The 19673-nt window shown below is 40.6% G+C and overlaps 1 protein-coding gene and 1 non-coding gene across 9 annotated transcripts in view; one reads left to right on the plus strand and one right to left on the minus strand.

Annotated features, from left to right (window-relative positions):
* MORC2 (MORC family CW-type zinc finger 2) overlaps positions 1–9788 on the minus strand; it is a 45169-nt gene extending 35381 nt beyond the window's left edge. For 3 of the 8 annotated variants that reach the window (XM_013983068.2, XM_005670854.3, XM_005670852.3), the window contains exon 1: positions 7739–8981. In XM_013983068.2, the coding sequence (XP_013838522.1) occupies positions 7739–7806 (68 nt within the window). In that variant the 5' untranslated portion in view covers positions 7807–8981. Of the gene's footprint in view, positions 1–7738 lie in introns of all 8 variants that reach the window. The other 5 variants (XM_005670853.3, XM_021072948.1, XM_021072947.1 and 2 more) reach the window with 5 other exon arrangements.
* LOC100525309 lies at positions 9134–19249 on the plus strand. Its single transcript, XR_002338547.1, has 2 exons — positions 9134–11678; positions 13252–19249. It is a non-coding gene; the product is annotated as an uncharacterized LOC100525309 (transcript).

Raw genomic sequence — 19673 nt, forward strand, 5'->3', positions numbered from 1 at the left:
TCATACTCTAGATAAATGCCTATATTTATTTTTCACTGTTTTAACAAACTGTCAGTTTCTACATATCTCTAAGCATGCTCAATGGACAAACTGTTAGCATTTTGCTTTCCCAATACCTTTGTGTGACTTACTAATGAACATCAATTCAGTTTTGCACAATTTATAAGCAAATATACTCCATTTGAAAGTAGAGAGAAAGGAAGTAATAATCCATTTCTTGATGTTGCCTGATTTTGGCTAAAAACAGAACTTTCTCTACATTAAAGAAAGGAATCCAAAGGAATTCCTGCTGTGGCACAGAAGTTTAAGAATCCAGCTGCAGCAGCTCTCAGGTCACTGCCAAGTTGCAGGTTCGGTCCCTGACCTGGTGCAGTGAGTTAAGGATCCATAATGGCCCAGCTGTGGTGCAGGTCATAACTATGGCTCAGACTCCATCCCTGGCCCAGGAACTTCCATATGCCACAGGTACAGTCATTAGAAAAAAATTAAATTTAAATCAAAAAAGAAAAAGAAAAGAAAGCAATCCAAGACTCTCCCAAACAATTCCTCCTAAGAGGACAGGGCTTTGTATGGTCTCCTAGGGCCCTTGTTAAAGTTAGCCACCCTTCAAGGAGGGTAGCCAATTGTCTTCTCCTCCTCGAGGAGGCTGCTCAAAATTCAGGTGGGATTAAATTCACATTTATCATGTTATTCAGAACACAATAAAGATTTTATTTATGCATGTCTCCTTACAATTCTTCCTCTATTTACATCCTCTTTAATTTGTGTTATTTCCCATAATAATTCTTTTATTTATATATATATATATATATATATATATATTTTTTTTTTTTTTTTTTTTTTTTTTTTGTCTTTTTGCCTTTTCTAGGGCTGCACCCGTGGCATATGGAGGTTCCCAGGCAAGGGGTCCAATCAGAGCTGTAGCCGCCGGCCTACACCACAGCCATAGCAACGCGGGATCCGAGCCATGTCTGCAACTTACACCACAGCTCACAGCAACACCGGATCCTTAACCCACTGAGCAAGGCCAGGGATGGAACCTGCAACCTCATGGTTCCTAGTCAGATTCGTTAACCACTGAGCCACGACGGGAACTCCTCCCATAATAATTCTAATTCCTATCTAAATCCTATCTAATTCTAACCCCTATCTAATTCCTATCTAACTCCTACTATAATTCCTATTCTACCTCATTAGAAGAGTAGATGAGTCTACCTAGAACCACCTAGAAACTATGACTTTTGATCAAAGAAAATATAAAAGCATTAGCTCACATAACATATTATCATCATGAATTTTTAAAAAATAACCAAACTACTCCAACTGATTTTTTTGGTATACTAAGCTTCAGCCAACGCATAAAGTGAAAATTTCTAAAAATTTAGAATGAAATACACCAATATTAAATAACCAGTTTCTAGGATCTCTAAGCACTTACTATATTAAAACAAACTATAAAATGCCTGTTTATGAAATAAATACCCCACACTGAACTGTCCAAGAACCCTTGTTTTTCCTCAAGTAATCTTCAAATTTTTACAAACGCTAATTTTTAATTAAAATTACCAGTTCTTGGAATTTTAGGAAGAACTTTTCCCCATGAGATCAGTGACTATATCTGTTGCTGATCCAAAGGCAGCACCAATAAAGTAGAAATTTTTTTTGTTTTTTACAAAAAGTAGTGATTTTATCTCCAATTCTCCCAAAAAGTGAGTTCAAATTCTTCTAAAATTCAATTATTTTACATGAAAAAAAATTTTTTTTCAAGGAAAAAACCTGCATAAAACATCAGTATCTTCAATTTTTTTTTTTTTTTTTTTTTTTTTGTATTTTGTCTTTTTAGGGCTGCACCTGTGGCATAGGGAGATTCCCAGGCTAGGGGTCCAATTGGAGCTGAAGCCACCAGCCTACGCCACAGCCACAGCAATTTGAGATCTGAGCCACATCTGTGACCTACACCACAGCTCAGAGCAATGCCGGATCCTCAACACACTGAGCAAGGCCAGGGATCGAACCTGCATCCTCATAGATGCTAGTCGGGTTTACTAACCATTGAGTCACGACAGGCTCCTATATCTTCAATTATTAAAAACTCTGTCTCTGAGGAGTTCCCCTCATGACGCAGGGGAAACAAATCCAATTAGGAACCATGAGGTGACAGGTTTGATCCCTGGCCTTGCTCAGTGGGTTAAGGATCCGGCGTTGCCGTGAGCTGTGGTGTAGGTTGCAGATGCGGCTTGGATCTGGTGTTGCTGTGGCTCTGGAGTAGGCCAGCAGCTACAGCTCCGATTAGACTCCTAGCCTGGGAACCTCCATATACCGCCAGTGCGGCCCTATAAAGACAAAAAAAATTTTTTTAAATAAAAAATAAAAAATGTGTCTCTGAAATCATCTTAAATTCTTCAAATTATCAACTAAAGAAACAAAATATTCTGTATGTTACGCCACTAATTAAATAGGGAGAAAAAGGTGGAAAATTAAGGTGAGTTGCTGGAGTAACGTAAGTTAAATCTAACATTGCTCTCAAGTTTCAACCAGTCATTTTCCTGCCTAACTTGGCAATGACTTAGAAATTTTAAAAGTGAATTCTTTTTTTTTTTTTCTTTTTTCTTCAGGGCTGCACCTGCAGCATATGGAAGTTCCCAGGCTAGGGGTCAAAGTGGAGCTACAGCTGCAGGCCCACACCACAGCAGCGCAGGAGCCAAGCCACATCTGTGACCTACACCACAGTTCATAACAATGCCAGATCCCTGACCCACTGCTTGAACCCAGGGATCAAACACACATCCTCATGGATACTAGTTGGATTCGCTTCTGCTGCACCATAACAGGAACTCCAATGAATTATTTTCTATACTCCAAATATTTTTTAATTTTGAAGGTTATTGTATTAGAATATAAAACTATAATTTCTATTGCAACACTTATTTCAAAAAGAATTTGTCAAAGAAACTCAGTAATATAGCTCCTGGGGCAGGGAGGACAAGAACACAATCATAATAAGAATGAAACTACAACTTTTACATAGAAATCTGACCTTGGTAGAGACAATGGTGAATACGAATGCTCTGGAAAACTAATCCTGATATCTTAGCCATCAAGCCAAAAAAATCAAAACAGTAATAGCAGGAGTTCCATGGTGGCCTTAGGCATTTATGGATTCAGTGTTGCTGCTGCTGTGGCTTGGGTTTGATCCCTGGCCTGGGAACTTACATGTGTCAAGGCTGTGGCCAAAAAAAACAACAACTGCTTCTCACTAAAACACATTTGATTCCTTCACATAAAAAGTAGAGGCATTTAGGAGTTTCCATTGTGGTTCAGTAGTAATGAACCTAACTAGTATACATGAGGACTTGGTTCCATCCCAGGCCTCACTCCAGTAAGTTAAGGATCTGGCATTGCCCTGAACTGTGGTGTAGGTTACAAAGGTGGCTTGGATCCCGAGTTGTGTAGCTGTAGTGTAGGCCAGCAGCTACAGCTCCAATTCAAACCCTAGCCTGGGAACTTCCATATGCCATGGGTGCAGCCCTAAAAAGACCAAAAAAAAAAAAAAAAAAAAAAAAGGCATTTATAATTCAATAAGACCTCAAAAAGGCAAGCACAAAAGCACCTCTGCCTAAGTTACTGATTTCTATACGAAGTTTAGAAAAATGTCTTTGTACATTTAAAAATCTAAAGAAAACATTCCAAATGCCTTCGTTGTTCCACACAGTATCAATGCTGTTCCACAATACATATTTCAGATAAGTTAACAGCTAACTTTAAAATGTAACTAAAGGGTACCTTCTATGATGTGTACTGACACATCATAAAAGGGACCTTTTGTGACAACTGTTGGTAAGGTCAGAGACAACCCTCAGAATCTCCTCCAAACCTCCAACTGAATAACTGATGCTACTAACAAATGCTAAAACCAAAGTTTTAAATATCTCTTTAAAAGATTTTAAAAACTCTTCAAATCATAACCAAAAGCATACCAACTGCATTTAAGCTCTTATTTTTTTTCAAATGATATTCAAAGAGGTGCACTCATCGGTAGCTAGCATTTGATAGATATATTTGTATAAACATCAAAGGAAATTCTTTTCTCCACAAACCTAGATTCTTTGCATATGATCCAAGAAAGATCAACCACCTGGAGAAAAAGATTCTTAACAAACTCACTTTCAACTGACTGTGGCTTTTATACCATTTGCGCCATGATCAAAATAGCTATGCAGCCCAGCATTTCCACTGACAGATTCACGTGTAAATCTACTCATTATGTAAGGAAAATGGCCTATTTATATTCAGCCCAAATTTAAAGCAATTGATAATCCATAACCTCATCACACAGTGATAGTTTTTGTTAAATTACTGGATATGCTGTCAAGAGTTAACTGCCTAAACTGCTAGAAAATAAAGCTGAAAAATTCTAGAGCAACCACTTTACATTCAAATGGCTTTAATATATTTAGAGTGTGAATCCACATTTCAACGGGATTATAAATCATTACGAAATATCATCTTTAGAGTTAACAGGTTCCTCTACATTCACTTCACATACCCATAAAACAACACCAAGACATCCCATGGTCAGGTTAGTAAATAACTAAATACGTCAACAGGAATAGACATAGAAAGCAGGCATCTTATACTTAAGCAACCTGCTCTATCAGACCACTTAGCAATACTGCAAGACTGACCTAAGATACGCACCTTATGCCAAAGGAACATCACTACCACTGCTACATCTAGAATCTGGCACCTAAGCTGCACATGAATTTTTTACTAGCAGTCACAAAACCCATCACCAAAGAGCTGTAACGGCATAAGACTACTTTTATTTAAAAACCCTAATTTCGATTATGTCCTATGAGCAACATGCAGTATTAAAAGAAATTAACCTAAGACTTTCATGTTGGAATTCCTAGGCCTGCTTTAAACCTTAATGCTGATATAATCAAGAGAATCACCATCAGTAGTTACTGCAGATCTTACACCAAAAAAAATTCAAGATAGTTGTTTATTATCGCCAACAGATGCTCCAGAATTTACTAAGAATTTATCTGCCTAACAACTAGCACCAAACAGCAAGTTGCTACCACACTGACCAACTTTGGGTTTATATGAGCTATTATTACAAACACAAAAAATAACTATCACCAACTATTTACTGTGTACCATGCACAATCTAATTACCTTATAAATATTATTTTACATAACCCTCCTAAACAGATTAACCCCATTTTATAGATGAAGAAACTGAGGTTCAGATAAATCGACCTATCCGAGGACATGACCAGGAAGCAGTCAAACTTAAGCTTGGCTGGCTCCCAAGGCCATACTCTTTCCACTGCACCAAACTGATTTCCACCCTTCTTAAAAAACTCTTATAAAAACTGAACTCTGCTCGAAAACCTACCCTAAACAGGAGGTAAATAAAGGGTCATTTCTTTTATAATTCATAATATGGCAATATTGTAGATGTCAGAAACCATTTTAGAACGGTCTTGTGTTTTTTTTTTTTTTTTTAATTAGAACAGGAGAAAGGAGAAAACATTTTAAGACAAATCCTCCTTTCTCTGAAGGTAACACTGCACCACTTAACACAGAGGAGATGCAGTCACCATCATTACAATTAACAAGTCGCATTTTATGAAAACTTAAAAATGTTTCCTCTAGAAATGATCATCCAATCAGGTCACAATAAAAAAAAAAATCTTAAAGCTGGTTACAATCCAAAAATTTTTCTAGGTGCTGTGAGGTTCATATTGTCTTCAGGCAGAACTGAACACACTCAAAAACAACTTCTAAGGTGTGATCCAAATAAATTCCAGAGCTTCCAAAACGACACACTCAACTCTCAAAATGCTTATGCAAGCAAATGGTCCCAGTTCAATACAGTAAGTCAAATTCCCAGAAAATTCTCTGATTTCAAACAGGTGACTCAACTGAGGTTCAATTCTTTACCTCAGCTCTGCTCGTCTACTGTTAATAAGCTATAAAGTAGCAACAGAAATAAGCAGCAAGAAATATCCTAGAATCCTCAAATTAGAGGTTCATTTAAAACTAAAACTGAAGACGTTTAAAGTGGAAAGTAAAAGTGGAAAGTAAACCATTTTCTGTACAGACAAGGAAACAGCCCTTAAAGGTAAAATTGACTAAAGTCCCTATTTTGCTAATGGTTAAATGCACTAATCATGCCTTAAATCTGCCACTTAGCAGCTGTGTAACCTTTGGAATGTAACTTAATCTTTGAACTTCAGTCTCTTCAAAAGCAAGACAGGAATAATCCCTACTCCAGTGGGGATGCTATAAAGATTACTTTAGACCAGGACTAAAAGTGATTGGCATGAAGGAATTAACTGTTATTACTATCATTTTATTAGCACATAAAATCTTTGGTGAAGCTGGACCAAGAATCCAGTTTCTAAAGCCTTATTCAAGGTCTTCCAAAATTATCCCAGTCTATCATCCTGACTCTGGCCCTTCATTTCAAAATTCAGAACTGAATTTATCAAACACTATCATCTGTGAACATTTAAGTGTCCTTCAACTGCATGTTCTTAATGTAGCAGTTCAAATATACAAGACAATGAAAGTTCTACCCAAGGCTATGTTGTCAACTAGATGAGCATAACCTTTGATCAGAGACCTTCTCTAGCTGGATTTCAAATTCATCATCCGTAGCATGAGAATTCACCTCAGTGACCTCTACAATACCTACTCAAACATTCTAGCTCAGTAAGAATTTTCCTAAACAAAACAAAACCAGGCTCTCACTTGGCAATTCACTTCACTACTCAGTTTTTATTTCCTTCATAGGAAAAACAGCAAACAAAAAATTACAGGCATTATCACAAAAAATGTTATCCTTTCCCGTAAAAGACTAAAACTTAGTTACTATTACTGGATAATTGAAGTCTATATTCACAATCCTGAAGGTGGTTCTTCAGACCTCTGGGCCATTCATTTAGCTGTTCATCACCTCTCCAGGTAGTAAAATGAGAGAATACTTACCTTCATCGCAAAAGTGCCAAATGAATATACTAAGAGACTAAATAGTTATGATCCCACTGGATTACACCCAAGAGTGTGGGCATAAAGATTAAACCTGAAACATTCCAAACCAATGAGGAGTGATGATAATCTCTTCCCAAACTCAAGAACCATGAACACAGTATGTGTCCAGTGATTTGCATACATTTTAGGGAAAGGTTATTTAAATCATGGGTTTAATCAAGTTATTAGCACATACAAACTTATATTGGATGAGGAGGAATATCCCAGAAAAGGAAAGCCAACTGTTTTCTGAGGAAAAAAAATTTCTTCTCACAAGTTGTCACTTAAATGTCTTCCTTTTTTTCTTTTTTCCTTCTTAAAAAGAAAACACTTGTTACAACCTGTTTGGCTGTTGTCACCAAAGAAGAGAAGTTGATACTAGAATAGTCCAATTTTTGGCCATCCAAAGAATACGTGTTGGATTCCTAGCAAACGCTTGATTGAAATGACAACATATTGACTTCAAGTAATTAGTTTGCATTTGAACAAATAAATTTCGATCCAATAAAGAGCATATTCTTCTGGATTAGCAACAAACATTTCACTGATCTCAGTTCTTCCATACAGAGCTCAAGACTCATCCAGGGACACATCCCGAAAAGTAAAAATGCAAATTTTTCTGGGAAAAGGATTCCCATATTAATATCAAGCAATGAGTTATCACTGACCTCATTGGTACCTACAGGATACTTACGAATTTGTGTGTAGATATTCAAAGGTTAGCTGAGCTCGATTCAGACTGCTGTAATTTGTGAAAGCCATGAGTGCAGTGAGGTCTCCAGTTCTTTACCCACTAACTGGGAACTATAAGCTTATTAATGGAATAGATTTTTTTCAGGATTCTGAAATCTGTACTCCTCAAACAAGGTTACCTAGTGAATCTATCCACAGTATATTCAGAGATGTCTAAAACAATTGATTTTGCTTTTAAATTTTCTTAATCTTCTCAGTGACTATGATGTAATATTTTGGAAAGAACTACGTCATAAACCTGCAGTTTTAAGGAAGAGTTAGCGTTAATTTGTGATAGTTCAGATTTGAATTGAAATGTTGTTGGTCTGGAGTAGATGATACTGGAGTTGGCAATTACTGCTCCATCTTCACGTTCTTCGAGCGTTTTTTTCAGTTCCTCTAAATTTCCTGTGAGGAAATTTACCAGTCCAGAAATTCACCAATCCGTAAATTCAGCAACTTATGTCATAAAATTGGACAACCACCCATGTCTTCGCCATCAATGATCCCAGGATCCTTAAAGAAGCCCCAGACTGGCGACCATGTTGTTGATGGAGTGCATATGGCGTTAGTTCCGGCTTCACCACCTCCCAAATGAAAGATTTCCAAAGCGCTGAAGACCGATTTCTGTTTTTCAAAGCCTGGACCAAACCTAGCCTGAGGTCCGTCCCACTTTCCTCAGGGTAGTGGGTCAAATTACCTCACACAGACCCATTAAGTCGCCTCAGACCTGACCCGCCCAAATCAACTCAGGCGAGTTGCGCCCCTCCCCCACTTCCCTCAGACAGCGGCCTCAGCCTCTCAGGCGCTCGGTCCCGTGTTCTCCTCCTCACATAGAGAAGATAGTCCCAGCTTTCAAGGCCCGGATTGAGGGCAGTGACGAGTACACTACCCGAGCGGGCGTTGCCCTGCGCTCACAGCTGCAGCTGCCTTTGTCCCTCCCCACGGAATTGGAACCCAACAACCGCAGCGCGCTCTTGGAACCATGTGCTGCCTCCGCCTCCGCCGCTGCCGCCACCGCCGCCGCGAGACCACAGCCCGCACTGCGCTGGATGATATGGTGACCGGACTCAACACCACAAAATTCGGCGTCTAGGTCTCCTCCGCCGCTGCTATCGCTGGCGTCTCTGCCACCTCAGCCAGCGCTTTGTCTCCGCTAGTGCACACAGCCCGGGCCGCCTCGCGCACTCCCCGACGCCCCAAGCCCCCGAGGCCTCCGCGGCGTATTCGGCCAATCACAGAGCCGCAGATCCTCCCGCCCCCGCTCTGATGCGACGCCTTCTGATTGGTAGGTAGCGTGTCTCCACGTGACCGGATCTTGTTAGCTGGGCCCTCCCCTGTCACGTGAGTGAGCGCGCCTCTCTTCCTGCTTTCTTGACCCTCTCCGCCATTTAAAGAAACAGTACCGGGGGCGGGCCGAGCGACGCAGCCGGGACGGCAGCTGCGGCGCGGACCGGAGGAGCCATCTTGTCTCGTCGCCGGGGAGTCAGGCCCCTAACTCGAAGAAGCCCTGGCGCGCCCTCCCCCCCTCCCCGGTCTGGTAGGGCGAAGGAGCGGGCGCGCGGTCGATCGAGCGATCGGTTGGCGGCTCTTTCTCCTGCTCTGGCATCCAGCTCTTGGGGCGCAGGCCCGGCCGCCACGGCGCGCGCCCGGTGGCCGTTGGCGTTCGCGCCGCGTCTTTCTTCTCGTACGCAGAACTCGGGCGGCGGCCTATGCGTTTGCTATCCGACGAGGAGTCGTCCGGGTGGTCGGCGGCGGCGGGCAGTTGCTCCGCCCCGCTCCTGGGGAGGCGGCGGCGGCGGCGGCGGCGGCGGCGGGATTTGGCACGGCCGGGGAAGCTGGGGTGGCCGGGGCCGGCCTGGAGGCCTGGCACCACCCTTCGGGGCCTGCAAGGACCCAATTGGGGGGACAGGAGGGAGCCGGGGGATGGTTGGTGGTGGGCTTTCTACTTTGTCTTTTCCTCCTTATGCCGCCTTAGTGAGGGGCGGGAGCGCTGGAGGCCGCTCCGGGGTGGAGAGACAAGCTCCGGAGTCGGAAGAGCTGGGTTTGCTTCCGGGCCTAACCACCAGCTGGCCGAGTGACCTTAGGCAAGTCACTCTGTAATTTATCTGCGCCTCAGTTTCCTCCTTCTCCATCAATGTTTGTGGGATTGAAAGCGCTTTGTAAACTGTAAAGCGTCGCTGTATGTAAGGGATGATTATTGTTCGTAATGGCTTGGTTTTTTGTTTTTTGGTTTTTTTTTTTTGGAGTTGTAAGAAAACTTAGAAATTGCCCAATCCTTGGATTTTGAACCTGGAAACCTTGGATTGGAGGTGGAGATCCCCAAACTCCTTGAAATTGTATGCAGAAATTAGGGGGAATGTGCATTTTAGAGAATGAGAAGCCATCGCCAGCAAGTTTTCATTGGGGGCTGTGACCCAGAAGAATTAAGAACCACATTTCCTTTGTCACAAGGAGGAAACTGAGGCCAGATGTCATTTGGGACCCTTCACAACCAATTCGAAGCCCCTGTTTGAATCCCTGAGATATGTGAGCTGTTCTGTGCATAGTGGATATTCGTGGTAACAACACTCCACTTCTTGGCTTCTATTTTGAGTTCTTTCACCATGGGTTGCCTAAAGGGTGACTGATGCTTAAAGGTACAGTGGCACCCAGCATAAAGCAGCTAAAACTGGGCATGGATATGTTCTCTAGTATCAAGAAGCTTATTTAATCTTTGGCCCAACAACTTTTTTTTTTCTGGTGCCTGACTACCTTTCTGACTCTTCATTGACCATTTTCTATGACCATGGTTGCCATCCGTTACTTTCCCCTATTTTATATTCCTAGTCTGTGTGGTTGGTAGTGAGCAGGCTTATTTTTAAATGGTGCTGCCAAGTCCAACTAATTAATGGTGCAGGTGGATTTTTAGCAAGCTGGCTCACTAGAACAGACTGAACCAGGCATGGAATTCTTGAAAATGTTTGGGGGGTTGAGTCTTTATTAATTGAAGGTTAACGTTTTCTGAGAAGTTTTGTTAGAATTTTCTGCTGAACCTCAAAATCAGATTGAAAGTGTTTCAACCTTAAATTTTTTCTGGTCTGCTTTGTATTCTATTTGCTTGCAAGTGTGTTACTAAGATGGCCAAAATGCCAGTTTTTGCTTCTTTGTTAATTGTCAGCTGCTTTTATCAAATATCAGGCAGTTATCCAGCAAACACTATAGAAATGTTTGAACAGTTGGCTTTCAAACATTTTCATTTTGTGGAGTGGTGCTTACCATTGGTACAGCTCTAAGCAAGCAAACGCAAACACTTTTAAGTGTATTTTGTCTGTTAGGTGTTAGCCGGTTCTGCTATTTCATACAAATGTCTGGAAATCAATTGACTATTCCCTTTACCTAGAGGGCAGAGACAAATGATCTCAATTCCAGAGAAATGACTGTTTTGGAGAAAACTGTGTTGGTCTTTTAGCTCTTTTGTAATTAAATCTGGATGTACCTCAAAAGAATCTTAAGACTGGTGATAAAATGCTTTCCTCAGGAGAAAGGAGGAAAAAAACCAACTGGAACTCAAAGCTTGAAATTCTTTGACAAACATAAGATATCCAGGATGGGAAGTTGAAAGGGTTTCACTACATAGCGTTCTGCACTAGCTGGAGCAGATGTCTTTCAGTGTGGTTATGGCGTGGACTTCAGATTTTCAAGAACTGGATCTGGGACCTGGAAGAATTATCAAGATGTGACACGAAGTTGGGAGCTGGATTTTTTTATTTTTGAATTTATGGACTCTTGTCCTTGCTTTGAGAAAAGACAATGACTGAGCAAGCACTGCCACCAGCGCTGTTACTGGGAATTCGGAGACCTGAGTTTTTGCCAGATCCTCGGTGCAAACTCTGGCGACGCTCCATCCAAAGTGAAAAACGGTACTTGCCATTTTCCAAAATGCCTTATTCTGTACCGTCTCTGCACTTTCATTCACACCCTCCTCTCTACCCTGAAATGCCTTCCTTTGCTTCTTCAACTGTCAAAGCTCTGCCGTTTCTTCAGTATCCAACGCAGATGCTCTTTCCTCCATGAGACTCTTAAGCCAGAAATATCTTTGTTTTATAACTTGAGGGAGTTTCCTTTATGGCACAGCGGAAATGAATCTGACTAGCATCCATGAACACTCAGGTTCAATCCCTGGCCTTGCTCAGCAGGTTATGATCCAGCGTTGCCGTGAGCTGTGGTGTAGGTTGCAGATGTGGCTCAGATCTGGCATGGCTGTGGCTGTGGTGTAAGCTGGTGGCTACAGCTCCGATTAGACCCCTAGCCTGGGACCCTCCATATGCCACAGGTGTGGTCCTAAAAAGCAAAAAAAAATTAAATAAATAAGTAATAATAAAAATATATTTTGATAGATACCTTTTATCTATCTTTGTGTACAGTAGCTTGTAAAGTAGTTTTTATGTGCATTAGCTCTCTTTCTAGATAGAAAGCCCCTTCAAAGCAAGGGTCTCGTCTGGGGAATCTTCGCCCAGACATATTACCATATATGATGAAGCACTTGGTAGAAAGAAGGAATTTAGAAAACAGGCTATCTCAAAATAGGCACTCATAGGTTTGCTTAGTTGCTGTGTGATAACCTAGTTATGGGCCATGTTTCTTCCTCCATCCCATGATATATCTTTTTTTTATTTTTAGGAGCCATATCCACAGCATATGGAAATTCCCAGGTTAGGGGTCGATTCTGAGCTCTAGCTGCTGGCCTACACCACAGCAACGCCAGATCCAAGCCGCATCTGTCACCTGTACTACAGCTCACAGCAACGCCAGATCCTTAACCCACTGAGCAGGGCCAGGGATCAAACCTGCATCCTCATGGATATTAGTCGGGTTCATTACTGCTGAGCCACAGCGGGACTCCACTTTATTATTTTTTAATTTTAGCTTTAAAATGATTTAGGGAGTTCTCAAGCATAAAGAGAAATTTTTTGTTGTATAAGATATTACAGAGGGGTGCAAGGACTAGGGCCTTATTCCCTGCATACCTTATTCTCTTCCACTCAAGATGAATCTTGTTTAAAATGAAAGTTAAGTACTAGGTCATAAGAATTTGCAGAAGGCATTTAGAAGGGTGTTGGTATATAAACTTAAATTTACTTCTCATACCACTTCTTTGTCCCACCAACCACTGCCCAGCAACCTGAATAAAATCAAATTAGTCCCCCAAAGCATGAGACTTGGGACAATTTCTTTTTGCTGCATCCCTAAGACAGTTTGTCCTCAAGAGTCAGGAAACAGTCTTTGCCAGAAAACTCTGTTCTTATCATCACTGATTATTAATATTAAGACTCCCTCCTCCCTATTTATCATCTGTCAGCTTCTAAGCCAGGCTTGCCAAGAATTAGTACCATCAGGTGGCTGATGTACTGACAGCAGTCCCGCCCCCATTGTTAGAGTCTTGTGTTTGTAATTCCAAGCATTTGTTATCTGTTTTGTCCCTCTCCCCTCTAGTCTTGTGCCTCCTGGTTGCCGAGTATTCACCTGGACCTTCTAACCACCTTCCTTGAGCTATTCCATCAGCCTTCATATCTGTACCTGGAATTTTGCCCATGGTGATTCCTGCCACCTTACTACTGAAGAAGACAACCATGCCAGTGAACCACTGTGACTCGAGGCATCCAGCAAATTTGAATCATCATCATGTGGCCTTCACCTCCACTCCTGTCCTGTTCTACCCAGATTCAACACAGCCCTTTGTAGTGAAGTCAAACTCCTCAAGCCAAATAGCTGAAGCTGTTTTATCACAATTAAGGCTCAGTTTGTTCCATGAGTGTGCTTTCGTTTCTTCAGTTAAAGCCTTCAGAGACACATAATAAATTTGGACCAGGGGATTTTAGTTATCAACACTGTCTGAAGAATGGCACCATCTTTTTGAGAACCACATTGAACCCCGCCCCAAAATCTCAAATGATTGAAGTTCATGAAGTATCTAAGATCCCATCCAAGTCACTGAACTCTGTTTTTCCATTTCAAATCTGTAGTATCCTACTGAATAAGCAAGCAGATATTCTGACCGTTTGGGATTAAAACAAAGGCACAGTGAACTCAGAGCATCCTTGGGATTACTCAGGAACCAGAACTTTTCACACAAATGTAAGAAATTCTACCAAGATATCCCTTTACCTAACAGCATCTCACAAAGCTCCAATCAGATTCCAGAAAAGGCCTCTTGATACATCCAGGTAGAACCTATATGGTAATCCCTTATGTTTATATAGCACTTTACAGTTTCAAAAGCACTTTTACATGCATTAATCTCAATTATCAAATAACACAGTTATAATCCTGTTTTGCAAATGAGGAAATGGAAATTTAAAAGGTTGTCCAAGGTTAAACAGATACAAAATAGTAGAAGCCAGGCCTTCTGACTCCCAGTCCAGTTCTCTCCTTGGAATTAACTTAGCCTCTATTTTACCCACAGTGTTAAAATAAATGGAGATTGAGAACCTCAGAAAAGTTTCCAACTTCCTGATCTGGTACCCCCAGTCAGTCAGGATAATCTTGTGCTGGCTGTAGCTAGACCAGAATTCTATGGCAACATCTCTGAAGTTTAGCAATAGACTGTCTCCATGATGGTAGATTGTCCAGTCAGTAAGGCAAATGTTCATCTGACAATAAGATTACCCAGCATGAAATAAAGCAACTTTTAAATCTTTCTTCATCTTCATAGTCTTCCCAAAAATGGCCTAATTAATTGGGGATCCCTATTCATATCATGTCTTTTTTTTTTTTTTAAGTCTTATTAATATTCCTGACAGCAAGGTCTTACCTATGATCCGCTATCCCCAAACTATTATTTACATAATATGAGCCATCAATTTTTTTAGAACAGTACTGTTCATATATATATGTGTGTGTGTATTTATGTATATATTTGATATACACATATAATATATATCATAGAGCTTCTGTAGTCCAATAGGTGGTAAAATGTGTACCCTTCCCTGATACATAATGCAGTGTAGTGTATTAAAGGATTTCAGAAGGTTTGCAGTAAAGAGCCTCATTTAGCTGTTTAGTCCAGTTGTCCCAAGTTTAATGAAACACAGAATGTTACTTTTGCAGCATTGTTTTTAATGGAATGGGAAAACTGCTTTGGAGCAGTAAAACCAGTGCTTGCTGATTGGCAGCAAATTGCCCTGGAGACCCAGAAATAAACAGCATCTTTGAACCCACCCTTTTTCTTACCTTGTCAGTAACTTCTTGAATTAGTGTGTCTCCATCATCTGAGAGCCCCACATCTTGACAGTTGTGTTCATTTTCTATCAAAGGAACCTCTAGGAGGTTTGTGTCGATGCATGGGAAGGGAATGGGGGGAGTTAATTCTGCCACGAAATTATATGAATTCCATGGCTTTTAGCAGTATACATCTCTGTCTCCAGAATTGTGTTATAAACCTAGTTCAAGGGCATTGCATCTCAGGTGGGTGAGGAGACTGGGAAGGGAGGAGGAAAAGGATAGAGAAAAGGGGAAGAAGGGGTGAAAAGATATTGCTTAGGATTTGAGTTTTGGCCCACTGAGATCTTACTAGTCTTTGAAGAGAAGTCATCCAGCTCAGGACTTCTTGGAATAATATTTACAAAGAAATGAATGCATTTTGCAGCTATATGCTGACTGCAAAAACCCCAGTATTATTGTCACTTAAAACCAATAGCCTCACTTACAAGCCCAGTTTCAGGCAATCCGAATTTGTAGCAGACTTGAATGTTAACTTCATCATTCTATAATGTGGCGTACGTTAGGGGAAGAATAAATAGGAAAACACTTTCTAGGCTTACCACTTGGCTTTGCTTATACAGTTTCTGGTTTCTGTGACCTATTTTTTGTATTTCAGCATTTTGTGAACAGCTTATTCTTAGATCATTGGTTTTCCAAAGGCTTTGTGGCCATGAAGCCCTTTGAATGAATGCTATACGGAAGACCAGAGTTAAAGTGAAGCTGCTCTGGAAGAAGCAGAAGTGGGGGGCCTGAAACCTGCCACAAGCATCTTACTTTACCACCATGGTGACACCTCAGGAGACTTCTTTACAGCACCTAGAATTCTTCAGAACACAGTTTGAAAACCACTGCCCTAGACGACATTGTGTTCAACTTGAAAGGCATTCTGTTCTGTACCTCTACCCAACACCATCCATGTTCAGTTGATGTTCAACATCATTAAGAATACTTAACTGTGGGTAAACTCAGAAAAGTACAAGAAGATGGGCATATCTTTGCCCATCTGCCCTTTGCCCCTAGATGGACTTCCAGTGATTCCTAGAATTGGATATAGCTAGAGAGCAATTCATACATACTCTACACTGATAAACCCCTTTACCCAGTTTCTTTTTATAAACACCAGATACTCTAGTGGTACTTGAAATACATGACCTCGAAGTCTTAATCCTCCTTGGATACATGAATGACGTGGTATTGAAGTTGATGCCTCATTGAGGTCATATTCAACCAACTATACATTGGACCTCCTGTCATCAGCCATGGTACTCTACTTTGTGTGCAAGGGATAACCATTAACTGTGAAAGTAGAATTCAAATATTGGCAATGTTACCTAAAAGGGTACATGGTTTTATTCACCTTCTCAAACTATAAGTTACTGTCACTCAACCAGTGGCAGTTACACTGCTCCTTGGTTTTTAATTCAGTTTGATTGCTGTTTCCAGGATTTAATGAGCTAATAATCCTTAAGAAAAATTGCTAAAACAATTCCTCCATCACTGGCATATCTGCCTATTCTGCTCTAAAATTACAATACTCAGCTCAACTACATGTAACACCTGATCCACAGGAGACAATATCTGAACATACTTTCTTGTGATTTAAAATGTGGCCATTTGCAAAACTTTCTTCCAAACAACGGGAGATTTTAAGATGGGTCTTTTAATGTTTCTTCCAAACAACTGTAGATGTTAAGGATATTTGGAGGTAGGCCTTTTGACCAGGCCACAGTAGCTTACTCGGAGGGCATGTCAGATTGCATGTCATCTACCTTTTTGCTGGAAATGTAGACCAACTTGAAAGAAAATCTGCAAAGCCTGTGGCTACAGATTTTATGAGTAGACTCAAGAGCTTCCTGATGCTTCTTAATGTCACAAGACCACAGTCCCTTATCCTTATGGATATTTCCATGGAATTTCATCTGTCTCAATACTGTTTTACACTGAATCAGAGTGGCTGACTTCATTCCTCGTCTTGAGATACTCTTGGGCATTAAGACAACCCATATGTCTCTGCAGGAGGGATTCAATTAATGAACTCCCAGACCAGATCATGTAGAACAAGTAGACTTCACTTTGTGTCATGAGAAAAAAAAAAATCTCATTTCTTTACTTCAGAGTCAACTTAAGGGCCAGCTGTCCTCAACTACTTTAATGAATGCACTGGTTAAATGTTGGGAATGGTTTCTTTATATCTTTGTCTCATCCTCTGTACTAACTGACTCAGTCTTCAAATCATCAAACAGGGCCTAAGTCTGATTACTCTGTACTGCTCAACCCTCAACAAATTAAAATCTGATGACCAGCCTGCTTGTATATGCAACTATTATTTGTAAAGAAGAAGCTTATCTGCAGACTCATTGTTTTCTACCTTGAAAATGTCAGCTTGACTTTCCTTTTCTCCTGTACTTGACAGAAAAAGACATTGATCTACACTGCAAGTCATTCCTTTCAATCCTGTCAAAATGAGGGACCTAAAATGAAAATGATCATCTATTCAAGAGTCTGATGTACACTGTGTATAGGAATTGATGATTCAAAAAGCCTAAAACTCAAACCTTTTATCTTCATGCCTCAAATCTCATCTAAATCTTTTAGCAGTACCATTCAACCAGTCTGAGGCCTTGATGTCCTTGTAAGACGATTCTCAAGAGATGTGCTGAGTTCCAGAAGATGGAGACTTGATTACCAAAGAAAGTAGGGCCAACCTTGATGAACCTGGCTCTCCCAACCCTGTCACTCCCAGATGTAGCATAGACTCCTAAACAGAACCCTCAAGTCTGTATCGAGGATATAACCCTCTGAGCTGAAAGATCTTGGGCAGATGAGCAGGAAAATGAAAGTTGCTGTACCTGACTGGCCCAGTATGATCAGAAAATTGTATCCAGAGTAAACCCTATGGATTAATAACCCTGGAGTACTCAGGGTAAAAACTAATTTACAGAGCTTTGATATTAAACTGCCTGTTCTTCCAGATCATAGCCTGGCTATTGATATGGCTGGCCCTGCTTGCCTCTTTACCTAACTCAGCCCTTGCCTGCCTTTTTGACTGCAGTCCAACTGGCTGTGCTTGATAAAACTACAGCTGATCTCAACCTATCTTATACCCAGTTCCACCAAGGAGTTTTGAACAGAAGCACCCTGCACCCCACCATGACTTAGTGTTCACTGCAGGAAGGAGCATGCTTTTTTTTTTTTTTTTTTTAATTTTATCTTTTTTAATACTTGGGACCCTTTCTACTAGGCCTGGAGGAGTACAGCAGATTGAAAGCATTGCCCATTCTCTCTTCTACAGTAATACAGAGATGAAGCTGATTCACCAGGACTCACAGAAATGTACCGATTCAACTTGGCAAAAGACATGAACACAAGAAACTTTTCCACTAAACTTAAAATTCGCCACTGACTTGAATAGCCTCATAGAACTATTTGCCAGTAGAAGGCTGGTTGTCCTGCTTCATGTCAGCAAGACAGCTGGACTCTCACACATGACCACTGAGTTTGCTTACATCGAAACTGTTGTATCATTCAAAGTATCTACTGGACATGATTATTCCATTCAAATGGATTACAAGCTTCGAGTAGAAGACAGACTTACTCCTCATGATTTTTTCCAGAATGCTCCTATTGTCAAGGAAGTCTACACCAGCTGTTAACCATTCAACTCTATGAGCAGAGATTAAATTTTTTCAATATCTGTTCTTATCGTTGACATCAGTTGTTTTTGATTGACCAACACCTATTCCATCTCTTTATAAATAAAAACAACTCCCTGATGCTTCTTGGAACCACCTCTCTCTTTTTCAATTCATGTGGTTCAGTCTGACCTAACCTTAGGTTTCATGGGTGGACATGTAATTCAAACCTGATCAGTCAGCAAAATCCATCTCCTTGACCATAGTGATTGGTTCAGGAATGATCATGTGATTCAAGTTGGTCCAGTGATTACTTAATCCTGAGAGTTTTAGTGAACTGTGTAGGAGAAGCTCAGAGGCTGTTTACTGAGGTTGCTTAGCTCTGTAGGATGAAAAGCTCAAACCAACAGGGCCTACCATATCAAATAAGCCAGTCAGAGAATGAAGCCAGTGCAGAGGAAGGCGGAGCCAAATGATGGAGAGACTTAAGTTCTGATGATAATTTTTTGTGCCCCTGGATCCAACCGTGCCTGAAGCTAGAATATCCCCTGGACTTTTCAGTTATGTAAACCAATAAAGACCCTTTTTTGCTTAAGTTACTTTGAGTTTGGTTTCTATTACTTGAAATTGAGTCTGAATATGCTATCTACCAATATGGAAGTTTGACAGATCCAAGTATTAATTAAACTAGAGGTCAAGGCCACACTGAAATTATTTTTCAATCTAGAAGATAAAAAAAACAGGAACTGACAATGTTTTATGTTTACAGAGCATAAAAATTAATTACATGGTAGAAAAAATACAGAAGAAAACCTAAATGTTTATCAGTGAAGAATTGGTTATGTACCACATGGCTTAGCCATATAAGAAAATCGACGTGTCTGTTAAAATGAATAAAGTACATTTATTGTGTATGGGCATGGAAAAATGGCCATAATATATTAAGTGAAACAAACTTGCTAGAAAAATTTGTAGTATGAACTCATTTAAGAATTTGTGTGTTTATGTTCATAATGCATAGAA

This window comes from Sus scrofa, chromosome 14 (assembly GCF_000003025.6).
Source record: "Sus scrofa isolate TJ Tabasco breed Duroc chromosome 14, Sscrofa11.1, whole genome shotgun sequence".
Taxonomy (NCBI): Eukaryota; Metazoa; Chordata; class Mammalia; order Artiodactyla; family Suidae; genus Sus; species Sus scrofa.